The 12,798-nt window shown below is 46.0% G+C and overlaps 1 protein-coding gene across 2 annotated transcripts in view; it reads left to right on the top strand.

The window, feature by feature from the left end:
- Positions 1-12,798, top strand: part of SLC23A2 (solute carrier family 23 member 2) — a 58,200-nt gene that overhangs the window by 28,492 nt on the left and 16,910 nt on the right. For both annotated transcript variants that reach the window (XM_051811841.1, XM_051811842.1), the window contains exons 4-8: positions 3,439-3,555; positions 4,899-5,056; positions 9,335-9,423; positions 10,693-10,763; positions 11,888-12,069. In XM_051811841.1, coding sequence (XP_051667801.1) covers positions 3,439-3,555; positions 4,899-5,056; positions 9,335-9,423; positions 10,693-10,763; positions 11,888-12,069 — 617 coding nt within the window. The remainder of the gene's footprint in view (positions 1-3,438; positions 3,556-4,898; positions 5,057-9,334; positions 9,424-10,692; positions 10,764-11,887; positions 12,070-12,798) is intronic.

Genomic DNA, 12,798 nt, shown 5'->3' with positions numbered 1-12,798 from the left:
TTCTTTGCATTTTGCACTCGATTGTTGTGGGGTTTCTTCTTTCCCTCCAGCATTCTTTCTACAACTTTATCTGTCTCCTCCCCCGTTTATACTTACCAGAAAAATGAAAAAAAACCAAAAGCACAGCATGTTCCACCTTTGGCCAGTTAAAAATAATTAAAGGAGGAATTAGCCTGTGATCAGTATCTGGTCCAGGGAGGTGCAGCTCATTCCCAGCAGTTCCCTTGGCACACTTGGCAAACACCAGCTCTGAGTCAGGGATAGACCAGCAGGCACATGCTGGAGAAGCCAAAGGGCCAGTGACTGCCCAGTGAGTTACTGGGATGGCCAGGCCTCACCTGAATTCTGCACTTCCTCATCGTTCAGGCTTGGTCTGCTCAGGGTTTGACCAAGGTGAGAGTTCCCTGTCCAAAGGGATCTAAGTCTGGCTTTGGAAGGAATGAGGAGTATCCTGGTTGTTTTCTTTATACAACCCCTTTACTGTGTAGACATTGCCATGACATTTATGCCTTGGAAATTAAAAGTTCTTTTGTTAGAAGACCTGTAAGCTTCACTTTCTGAAGGAGAGCTTGAGTTGGTTGGCACTTGTTGATCTGTACCCAGAGAGACCTTTCTCCGTGCCACGGAGCAGCTCCCTTGTGCCTGCTCCTGCTTTTTGTTCTTTGCAAGACTAATTTAGGAATAATGTAATCCCAAGTGGAAAGCTCTGAAAGGACTAATACCCTTGTTGTGTCTGCTGTGGCCTTCTGGTAGAAACAGGCCATTGCTTCTGCTTTCTGCTGCCCAAAGAAGAGGGAGAATAGACTAAGACTGACTAAACTAGGACTGACTAGGGTAGGATAGACTAGAATAGGATGGACTAGAAGGGCAAGTGGAAAAGTTAAGGAATGCACTTGATGCAACCTCATCAGTCCAGTGAAGAAAAATAAGTGTTTGGCACCAAGTGGAACACTGGGACAGCTTCTGGATACTGGTCTGGCCAAGCTGGAAAAGAGCCCAAAAGATGGGTTTTCCAAAGTCCAGAGTCAGCAACCTGCACAAATCTCTGACTGGGTTTTAGACAACCTGGTGTCCTGTGTGGGAACAGCATGAACTTTGGCAGACCCATTTCTCTCCATCCTTGGCAGGGTTGTGGAGGTTTCTCAGTGCAGGGTGGTGGGTGTTTCATCCATTCATGTCCACAGCTGGTTCTCCTCAATCCCTGCTGCTCTTTGGGTGGCTCCAGCCAACCAGCACGGACGTGATTCCTGAAGCAAACAGTTATTTCTGCTGGTGCTTCCCTGTTCGTCCCTCAGGGGCAGATGGTGTAACACCCTCACTGTGCCCCTCAGAAAGTGTGTGGTGCCCTCTGGGTCACACTGTTGGATAAACACAGCAGGGCTGGTGAGTGAAGTCCTGCAGTGGAGCCTGTGGCCATGGAGAAGGGGAGGGATGAGGCAATGGGACACACGGGGAGTTTCTTGGTGTGTAACTCAGCTTTTGGGCTCCTCAGGACAAGAAGGACATTGAGGGCCTGGAGTGTGTCCAGGGAAGAGACTGGACTGGGGAAGGGTCTGGAGCAGCTGAGGGAGCTGGGGGGGCTCAGCCTGGAGAAAAGGAGGCTCAGGGGGGACCTTCTGGCTCTGGAATTCCCTGACAGGAGGGGGGAGCTGGGGGGGGGTCGGGCTCTGCTCCCAGGGAACAAGGGACAGGAGGAGAGGGAACGGCCTCAGGCTGTGCCAGGGGAGGGTCAGATTCAACAACAGGAGGAATTTCTTCAAAGAAGGGGTTGTTAAAGGTTGGAATGGGCTGCCCAGGGAAGCAGTGGAGTTGCTGTCCCTGGAAGCGTTCCAAAAACACGCTGATGTGGCAACTGGGGACGTGGTTGAACGTGGTGCTGGTGATGGGTTGACAGTTAGACTTGATGATCTTAAATGTTTTACCAACCTTAACGATTCTGTAGTTCAAATTCCTGATTTTTTCAGGATTTTTTTCAGGATTTTTTAGAGAATTGGGTCAGGAGAGAAAAAATTCATGTTTCAGTTGATGAAAGTGTTGTCAGTGGTGCTGCAAATTGACCCGATGGGTTGGGCAGGGAACAGTTTCCCTAATTCCTCAGTTTAGGACCTGTACTCTGGTGAGAGGATTGCCTGGTGCTTAATGTGGTTTAAAAGACTTTTCTGAGATTAGTGTTCCTATATTTTACTTTTCCACTGCAATACCCCCAACCTCTCCATAATCCTGTGTCAGGAGAATTATCCCAGTGGCACCTGTTTTCCCAACAGAAGACTGAGGTGAGAGGGAAGGACCAGGAGGCAGTTTGGCTTCCCTGGCCTTGTAGGTGATAGGCAGTGGAGGTTCCCTAAGTGTGACCTGTGGATATGTTGGGATTTCTGGAGAAGTGAAGACCATCTGAGGCAGTCACAGGTCTGGCAGAACTCCCAGTCTTGGTGTGAGGCGACTTCACGTGGGCTTGTTGTGTCCTGGTGTGGATTAGGGCAGAACAGTTCTTACATAAGGGGGTTTTTGGTTTCTTGGTAATGATAAAACCTGATACTTCCTCCTGCTTTTACTGTGGTGTTGGGGCTTTGGAGCAGTGTGGTTTTGCTCTCAGGAATTCCCAAACTGGAGAGTTGGAAGGAAATGATTCTCCATAGTTCTGAAGGAGAAATGATGGAGCTGGATTTTGTTTTAGTGGAAAACCCACAGGGATGTGGATGTGTGAATATATGTGGTCAGTTGTCTGTTGGCCCTCTGAGCATGTGGTGGGGCAGAGTGTGGTCTCACTGAAATTCCTGCAGGGATTTAAATTCCTAGGGGAAGTCTGACACGAATTGGCTGGGGATGTGTTTGATTATAATAATTAGCATTTTTCTTGACTGCTTGAATGTGGGGTGGAAGCAAAAATAATAAATCCTTTGGCTAAAAAAGGTTAACCAAGATGGAATTGGGTAAGAATTACCATAATGAGGAATTTTTTGTCTGTCATTTTGGTCTCTTATGCAAGGACAGAGCCCTTCTGCTTTGGGAGCAGCCACTGGTGGCTCTTCTACTTAGTTCCAATTCTTCCCTAATTCCTTTTTTTGTTTGGTTTTGTGGTTTTGGTTTGTTGGTTTTGGTTTTTCTTAATAGTTTTGTCATGATTATACCATTTTTGGTCACCTTTTGGCTGCCAGATCAGTTCTGTGATAAATCAGCAATTATAAATAAGTCCCTGTGTAAATAAGCAGGGGATGACTGACAGCAGGGAGCACGATCAGGACAAATTCAGGAGCTGGAGCTGAGCTGGTCAGAGGTAAAAGGCTTTAAAAATGTCATGTATCAGCATTGTTTGGGAGTGTTGGACCAGCCTTGGAGTATGGGGAGTTGCCTGACAGTTCAGACTCACTTTGTTGGTGCAGAGCAATAACCTGCTGTGTCCTTTGTGTGCTCCCCCCCTTTGCCCCCTGCCACCCCCAGAGCTCCCTGGCAGAGACCCTGGACAGCAGCGGCAGTTTGGACGCCCAGAGGACTGACATGATTTACACCATTGAGGATGTTCCTCCCTGGTACCTCTGCATATTTTTGGGGCTACAGGTATGTTCCAAACCAGGGGTTGATTCTCCCTCTGCACCTTCTAAAGCTTGTTCAGTGTTTTCTGCCCAGTTCGTTGCATTTGTGTGTGTGAGAATTTTATTCTTCGCCCTCTCGGGTGTTTGAAGAAGGTGTTAAGAGGCTTCTTCTGAAGCTGATCACACACTGAGATCACTGTGTTGATAATGCTCTGTTTTCTGCTCCTGCATTTGTGAGATTCACTCAAATCTTTAGTCTTATAAGCTCTGTTAGTAAGTAAGTGAGGAAATGCTCAGCGATGACCTTTAGAAGTGACATTTGGCACTTCTGGAATTAAAGATGGAGAGGGATAATGGTTTAGTCCTGAAATCTTGAATATTAAAGCTGCTACTGTAGTTACTTCAATTCTGAGTAGTTTTTTCAGCAAATACTCAGTGGAGACCTTGAGAAGTGACATTTTGCACTTCTGGAATTAAAGATAAAGAGAGACGATGGTTTAGTCCTGAAATATTGAATATTAAAGCTGCTAGTAGTTATTTCAAGTCTTAAGAGCATCATTGTGGGCCTGTCTTGCTGGGAAGCAGAGCAGGAAACTTCTGTGTTCCTTGGAGAATCCTTGGAGTAAGAACATGTGCTTCCTGCAGTGAGTAAGGCTGTAGTAGAGAGCTGGACCCTACTGCCAGCTCAGCCCCTCACTTGTGGGAAGCAGAACAGCTCCAGTTTCATCTCCTTCCTTTCTCCAGTGGTAATAATATCTGTCCCACAGGAATGCTGGGAATTTGGTAATATCTGTAAAACACGTTGAGCTCTCCAAACAAATACATTCCAAGGCATCCTTTTTATTTCTGCCTTTCCTGAAGGACAGGCAGTTCTGGGGGAGTTCTATTTTTACTTGCTTTGCTCAAAACAGTGAATTTGTTTGTTTGTTTTGCTTCATGTGGTTGGATTGAGAAGGAACCAATGAGTGCCTGGTTTCTGGTCCCTGGGAGCTCCTTTGCATATCCTGCTTTGTGTGTGCTCCGGGTTCATTTGTGAGCAGAGGGTTTTTCACATGGGTGCAAGTGAATGCAGCTACTCCTGTGCTTTTCTCTGTTTCCAGCACAGTTACCTGGATACCTCCTGCTCAAGAGCAGCAGCCCTGCAGCTATTTAAATAACCTGGGTTATGCTACAAAGCCAGGGATCATTAGCAACTGGCGAGTGGTAGCTGGGGGAGAATATTTAAAGAAATATTTGAAGAAAAGCTTAGGACCAGGAAGAGATCCTGGGTGGAAATTCAAAATATCCAAAGCAAGAGAAAAGATGGTGATAAATGAATTTATTTCTGAGCAGTGGGTGCAGAATTAACCGAGCTTTTGCCTCTGGCAGCACTACCTGACGTGCTTCAGCGGGACGATCGCCGTGCCCTTCCTGCTGGCCGATGCCATGTGTGTGGGCTTTGACCAGTGGGCCACCAGCCAGTTGATTGGGACCATTTTCTTCTGTGTGGGCATCACCACGTTGTTACAAACAACCTTTGGCTGCAGGTGAGGTTTGGGGCTCGCTGGGGTGGTGTCAAGGCCAGGCACGCGTTGAGGTTTCCAAGATCCGAGAGGGAGGGGATGTGTTTTCAAAGGATGAACACGAGACACAGGATAGGTCAGACACAGGGCAAGCTTTAGAAAGCTGCTCCCAAAAAAAGGTGGATCTGAAATAATAAAGGGCATTCCAAGGGTAAGAAAATACAGCAGGGAAACAGGAGAAGGAGGAGGGAAACTCATGAGAACAGAGAAGGCAGAAGTGTTTCTGGGGAAAAGGAAAAAATTCATACACTGTGGTAAAGAGCAACTAATTTGGGTGTTATTATTTATTTGTTATTTGTTTCTTGAATGATATTTTATTCTTTCTAGTATTAAGGTGGTTGTGATCAGTCCTGCACCAAATTACCTGTAAAGGGCTTGGCAAATTAAAAAGGTGGGGAAAGGTGATGAGGGTAACTTGTAATTCTCTGAACTGAGTCTCTGTTACCTTCCAGTGCATCAGATAATTTGTTTTTATTTGTTAGTTGCTCTGAGTTGCAGGTCATGATCATGCCTGGAGTTAGGAGTACCCACACACAAAGGTGTAGCTTTCCAGGGATGCCTTCACCTCTCCTTAGGAGGAAACAAGAGCCCACTTGGCAAATACTTGGATAAATCTGGTGTTGGCAAGGACAGGATGTTGTCAGTTTTATTAACATGAAGATAAATCTTCTTTAGAAACCTGTGTTTCACAGTGATCACTGCAGAGGTGTTCGATGTGTTTATTTAAACTTTGGGAATAACTAAAACCTGTGGAGTTACTTCTGCATGGTTTTCAAGAGGATAAACCAAGAGTGATAAGGAAAACCAGAACCAAAGTGCATAGTTAAGAGGATTCCCTCAGATGCTTCCCTGAATGATTCACGGGCCATTTAGTTCCATTTCAGAGCAATTTTCTATTTTCCAACAGCAAGTGGCCAAACACCTCCCACATTTTCCCAGATTTATCTGAGAACCAGGATTTTTGGGTGTCAGAGTTGTCTCAGGGGTACAGAAACCAAGCCTGTGGTAGATCAGCTTTTTATCTAAAAATTTGCCAAATATTTCGGGTTTTCCAGTGTAGTCTTTGATTGCTATTTTAGTTAAGTTTGATTTGCTGTCTGTTCTTTTTCCTTAAAAAAACCCCAACCTTCCCCATATTTTTTTTGTATCTTACTCAACTCAGGAGATCACTCCTCTATTTTGAGTAAAAAGTTCATTCTGATGACAAAACAACATAGTGAAAATTGTTGAAATTGGAGAAAATTTTCTTTCCTCAATATATTTTCTTTAAGTCAAGACTCCCCAGAGTTAACAGTGGTATTTTCAGCCCAATTGGCTCTTTGTGCTGTAACCACAAACCCTCCAGCAGCTCTCCTGGAGGAGCAGAGTTGTCCCCCTTGCTGATCTGAATTTCCCTTTCCATGGGAGTGATGGATTTTCCTCCCATCTTCGATTTGTCCTTTTTTTTTTTTAGGGAATGGAGGGATTGTGGACAATTATAAGATTTAATTGTTCAGCTTTGAGTGCCTCCTCCTTGGATTTGTTGAAGTTTGAAACCTTCCAGTTGTGTTGGAAGTGCAAAGTTGTGGATGGGGATGAGCTCAGAGGGGGGCTTTGTTTTCCTCTACCCCTACTAGCTTTCCTCCTCTGCCTCAAATTTATCAGAAAAGCTTAATTTTCATGTTTCCTGAGACCTTATCTCCTCACATTTGTCATATTTCAGTTTTTTCCCCCTAACTAATTTTGGCTCTTTATTACTTACCATGACTTTATTTTATTTTTATTTTCTTTTTCTCCATTTTATTTTTAAAAAATTATTACTTTAATTTTATTTTTAATTCCTTTATTACTTAATGAGTTATTTTGGGCTCTTTCAGAAATAAAAGGACTAAACTGATGGTCCCATCATATTGAAATTCTCTGTTCCTTGTGTATAATCCCACCCCTGCCCTCCATCTGTTGGGATTTTCCCCTTTTCAGTGGCTCCCACTTGCACTGGAGTTACATTTTTTTATATACTTGAAGGCAATTGTGTTTGGGCCTTAAAATAACTTGTATTTAAGGAGAAAATCTCCACGCTTGGCTGTTTTATAACTATTTACCACGTGGCTGGGGGTTTATGTAAGGCTGGGAATGGGATATAGCAGCAAAGGCCTTTAAATGAGATTTTAAAGTATTCATTGGCAAGTCTGTCAACTGCAAAGTATTTCAGCAAATAAAGGTTTCAAAAGGTCAAATTCCACGGTTGAAAGGTCCTTACAGAAGGATTTAGCTCAGTTATGAGGCAGAGTTGTGGTCAGTTTGGTACCCAGACTGGTTTTAGGAATTCCAGCTATTCCCCAGGTTGGGGGGTGAGCCAGGAGCCTTGGCAGGGATCGAGGGTAATTAGTGACTGAGACAATCAAACCCAGCTTTAATCTACCTCAGGTTTCAGGGTTGTTGCTGTGCCCATCACTGTCTGAGCTTTCCTGCATCCGTGGGACATGTTGGGATAATGAGACCTTTCCAGATGACTTTAACTGCATAAACCCCTCCATCCTCACAGGAGCTGCTGCAAAACTGAGCAACTTGATCATATTGTCATGAAATTAAAATGATGTCCCAGTCAAGCTTTAGGACTTTAAGCTTTTGGGGCTTTAGCTGACTAGCAGTGGGTGCCTGGCTTAACATCCATAAGTCACATTCCAGACTGGAGCTGTCTCTTCAGAAGGAGACGGATCTTGGTTGGCTGATTTTGAGGAATAAGGGTAAAAAATAAAAAAATAAAAAAAAATACCTTTCTTTTTTTTTTTTTCCCTGCTTGGGGAAAAACCCCACTATTTTGAGTCTGCTGGTCCTTTTGGAACTGTGTCATGTAAGGGTTAAACAGGACGTGCTGAGATGTGATTATTCAGGATATTTAATGTGATACAGAACAATCTGGACCCAGGTCTCAGTACAGCTGAGTTCATCACTGGAGAATGTGTTTGCAAAGTGTATTTACAAGATCTCTGGAGGTACAGAGGGCTGTGTAGGTGGGATGGAGCAGTAACAGCTTGTCTCAGGTGTTGCAGATCTTGCCATGGGCACTAGCAGCTCAGTTTGCTTAATGAACCCGCAAAATAAGGTGAATCATTCACTGAGCTGCCAACCATGTCTTTCTTCCCAGAGATAAAACTGGGATTTGTACTTGGAGAGACTCCCAGGGGGAATTGCATCCAATCAGCCATGCTTGGATGGCTCATGAGTTGTATGGAGTTGCTGATACCCTTTTCAGTGGGTTTTTAGGGTGCCCAAGGCCCAAAGTGCTTCCCAGTGGTGCTCCAACTCCTGCCTGTAAACTTAACAACTATTAGTAACATGCTTCTGGTTTGATCTTTTCTGTGTTCAGTGTGTAGAGGATTTTTTCCACGTATTTTTTCTCCTTTGAGCCTTTTCTGGTCTTCCTGTGATTCTGCTGCAGTTCTGTCTCCTCTCCTGGTGTTTGCCCTCCCTCGAGGAGCTTCACTGTGGCTTAAAAGCCATAACATGGAGCAGCTCAGGGGCAATAACCACGTGTTCCACTTTGAGATCTGCTATTAAAGGGAATCTTATTGCAATTACTGTCAGTATTTATAGAATAGTTCAAAGTGAACCTTGTCTGTAGTTAAGTAACATCTGCGTGTTTGTGTTACACGGCCTGCAGTGAGGTCAGTAAACACGTAGTTGATGCTGGTAGATGCTCTTTCAATCTTAAATCTTTTGGGAAGTATAAACACCAATGCTAAGAATGTCATCTTGAAATTCTTGCAGTGTTTGTATTTATTGGTGGTAAGCACCTGGAACATCTAATCTGCTTTTATCAACCTGGCAGTTATTTACACACGCACTTCCAGATGAGTGTCTGAGTGACTGTGCTTGCAGTCATGCAGAGGGGAGGCACTGAGCCTGCAGGCTGCCCCTGCAGAGGGCTTGTGAGCTGTGGTGGGCTGGGAAAAGCTGCCTGTTCAGCAGTCTGTGTGGTGGTTACCCCAGACCTGCATCCCTGAGCTCTGAGTCAAAACCTGACATCACCCCCTGGTGCCTGGAATGACCCGGTGCAGATTGGTAGGAACTTCGTGTGGGTGGTGGTGGCTCTTTGGCTTGGGGAGTCTGTGAGTATTTCACTGGCTGGGTTTGTTTGATGAGGAATTCTCCCATTTCACACTTTCCTGACTGGCTGAGGGTTCGAGTCTCAGTGCCCACCCTCCTGCCACGGTGCTGGGGCACCACTGAATGTCACCACCTCTCCTTTCCCTCCAACAGGTTACCCCTGTTCCAAGCCAGTGCTTTTGCATTCTTAGCACCTGCCAGAGCAATACTCTCTCTGGAGAAGTGGAAATGTAATAACACAGGTAATTGTTGTTTGTGCTTGTTCAGGGGGAAGTGACCAATGGCCCAGATCACTTAAAGTGCAACAGCCAAACCTTCTGAGGGGGAAACTGGAAGGCAGCAGGAAAAGTCTCTCCTCTTACGATGTTAATCTTTGTGCCTTAGAAAAAGATTCCTAAAAATGCCCTTGTGGAGTTCTATTTCTGGGGACTTTTTAATATTAAAAAAATGTTGTCAAAAGAAATCCAACAGTAGCACAAAGTAATTCTTCTGTTGCATTTACATTCCATAAATGTTCCTTCCCAATATTTGGAAATAGCAAGTTCAGTCGAATCCTTTGAAGTTGAGTAGGAGGAAGTTTGATGTTCAGCATCACCTCAAGACCAGGATTTTTCCCTGTTTAAGTCATACCTGACAGGTTTTGACAAGATTTGGGTGTTCATTTGAGCTCTTCCTTTGCTAATGTCATCATCCTGAAAGGTTTTAACTTCAGAGGGGAAATATGCAGTAAAGCTCATTGGGATGGGGTGTTTGGCTTTAAATTAGATTAGAAACTGAAGTGGAAACTCCTCTGGCAGTTTTCTTTTTAATGGGGTGTGGTTATTCAGTAACAAGGCTGTGGGCAGTGGGAGGCAGCCCCATAGAGAATCAAGCTGCTTGTTTCTACCTAAAGTTCTTCCCAGGGCTCCTTTGGATTCTCTAATAATTTAATTTATATTATCTATATGTTTAAGCATCTCTGTTGGTTCACATTCAGAATGTGCCAGTAACTGAATACACATCCTGTCGAAAGAAAATCCTGTCTGATAACCTTGGATGGCAAAGCCATTTTCCCACTACTCCAGCCTTTCCAAAAGAGCTTTGCTGCATCTTCCTCTTGGACCTTTTCACCTTCAAAAGATGCCAGTTGGGGTTGTTGCCACGGGTCAGTTCATTCAGTGGGTGACCTAAATTGACGGAGTTGGAGCCTTTGATTCCAGTGTGCACTTGAGTAATTCTCCATTCATCTGTTTATTGGAGTGGGAAGGGAATCCCCAATTGACCTTCCTTCCTGAAAGTTAGGATTTGTTCCCACTTTGGTGTGGTGGGTGGAATGAAGGGTTGGTTTTTGGGGAATGTGAGGCTGTTGCTACTTCATTGGTAGCACTGCAGAGCTTGTTCTCTGTGTAAATCCAGGCTCCTTTGTCAGACCCAGCATGAGGAGGGGGTTATTTTGTAGGAAAGGATGGCAGAGTGGCTGAGGAATAAATAAATAAATAAGTGCCTGTGTTTTCTTGTCTCCTCTCTGTAAGATATAACAGTTACAAACAGGACAGCAGAGCTGCCGCACACCGAGCACATCTGGTACCCCCGGATCCGAGAGGTAATGTGGGAGTTGCCTTTAGCTGTCCCTCTGTCCAGTTCCAGTTAAGTTTCTCACCCAAACATCTGTGTGTCCTTGTCTTTAAGTTGGTAATTTCTTCTTTCACTGCGATTTCCATTTGAATATATCCCTTTACTCATCTCATGGAAGTCTTTCATCTTTCCAACCTGTTCGTACTGGACAGCAAATACCAGGAGTTAGTTACCACATTCCAAAAGTCGTGCAGTGAAATGCTCAAGTGAGATGCAAACTCTTCTTGTACCTCTGCTTTGTGCTCATTGGCAGCAGTTCAGCTGCTGCCAGACCTGCTGCCTGCTGGCCCTGTGCAGTGGGCTGGCCCCTGGAAGATGAACCCACAGTTTAGCAAAGCTGGGTCATCCCCCAAGAGTTTTTAAGTTGGAGACTCTCCTGATAAGATGTTGATTCTCCCAAGAGACTTGCAGAGCTCCCCCAAAGTCCTTCTCCACTCTCAGCCCTGCAGGGCCCAGGATGAGGGTTGTACCACGCTGGAGTGGTAGATAGCCAGGTCCAAACGAGGGCGTGTGTCATGGAATTTATCTCCCATCCCGTTGCTTTGGGCTGCCAACTTTTTCTTAATTAAAAACAACCCCTCTCTCTTCCCCATGTTCAAACCATAGCTACATCCTGCCAAGAGCCCTGCAGCCAAGAGGGCTGACAGTCTCCTGAGACCACAACGCTGCTCTAATCCAGCTTCTAAGGAGCACTTGTGACCAATGCAGACACACTCTGCCCCTAGGAGCTTTAGGAGCATCACCTCGTGGCGCACCAACCCTTGCCGTTCGATCTGAGAGCTTAAAGGTTAGCCTGGACCCCAGGTCTCCTGTCTGACAGTGTGATGTGCTTTCCACACAGCTTCCAGACTGGCCCACTGGTCTGTTGTGTAATAGTTTTGTGGAGAAAAAAAAACAAACCATAAGTGTTATGCTTAAGCAATAAGTCACTTAAACATAATGAGCTGTTTTATGACGAAAAATATACTGAGTTCTTCTGTGTCACTGAATTCTTTTTAAGTGCAGTTTGTAATCCAGAGCAGAAAAAGAAACGCTTTGGCTTTGCCTGTCAGAGGGGACTGAGGTGGCTCTTTGCCCTTGTTGTGTGTTCAGATCCAAGGTGCCATCATCATGTCCTCCCTGATCGAGGTGGTGATCGGACTGCTCGGCCTGCCCGGGGCCCTCCTGCGCTACATCGGCCCCCTGACCATCACCCCCACCGTGGCCCTCATCGGCCTCTCCGGCTTCCAGGCTGCTGGGGAGAGAGCTGGCAAGCACTGGGGCATTGCCATGCTGTAAGTACTGCTGGGGGGGGCTCCTGGCTCAGGCCAGAGGGTGGTGAGTTGTCATGTAGGAGTGCTGGGTGTCAGGGAAGCGCTGGGGTCGGCTCGGCTGCCAGAGGTGGCATTGCAGTGCTGCCAGCAGGGAGGGACACCAAAGGTGGCATTGCAGTGCTGCCAGCAGGGAGGGACACCAGAGGTGGCATTGCAGTGCTACCAGCAGGGAGGGACACCAGAGGTGGCATTGCAGGACTGTCCAGCAGGGAGGACACCAAAGGTGGCATTGCAGTGCTACCAGCAGGGAGGACACCAAAGGTGGCATTGCAGGACTGTCCAGCAGGGAGGACACCAAAGGTGGCATTGCAGGACTGTCCAGCAGGGAGGACACCAAAGGTGGCATTGCAGGACTCCTCAGCAGGGAGGGACAACGGGTGCAGGAATAGGGATGTGAGTGGGTCTGGGTAAGGTCAGCTGGCACTTTGGCAATGACAGCAGCAACTCAGTTGCCCAGAGAAGGTGTGGCTGCCCCATCCCTGGAAGTGTCTGAGGCCAGGTTGGACAGGGCTTGGAGCAGCTCAGAACAGTGGAAGGTGTCCCTGCCCATGATGTGAGGGGGAACTGGGTGGGTTTTGAGGTCCCTTCCCACCCAAACCATTCTGGGGTTCTGTGTTTCCGTGACCTTGAGGAGGCAGGAAAGGACAATAACTGAAGGGTGTGGAGAGCAGAATTTTGTAAAGCAAGAGT

Source organism: Manacus candei, unplaced genomic scaffold (assembly GCF_025592945.1).
Source record: "Manacus candei isolate 608988 ecotype Guabito, Panama unplaced genomic scaffold, ASM2559294v1 h1tg000084l, whole genome shotgun sequence".
NCBI classification, from domain to species: Eukaryota; Metazoa; Chordata; class Aves; order Passeriformes; family Pipridae; genus Manacus; species Manacus candei.
This window is presented reverse-complemented; position numbering and strand designations above follow the sequence as displayed.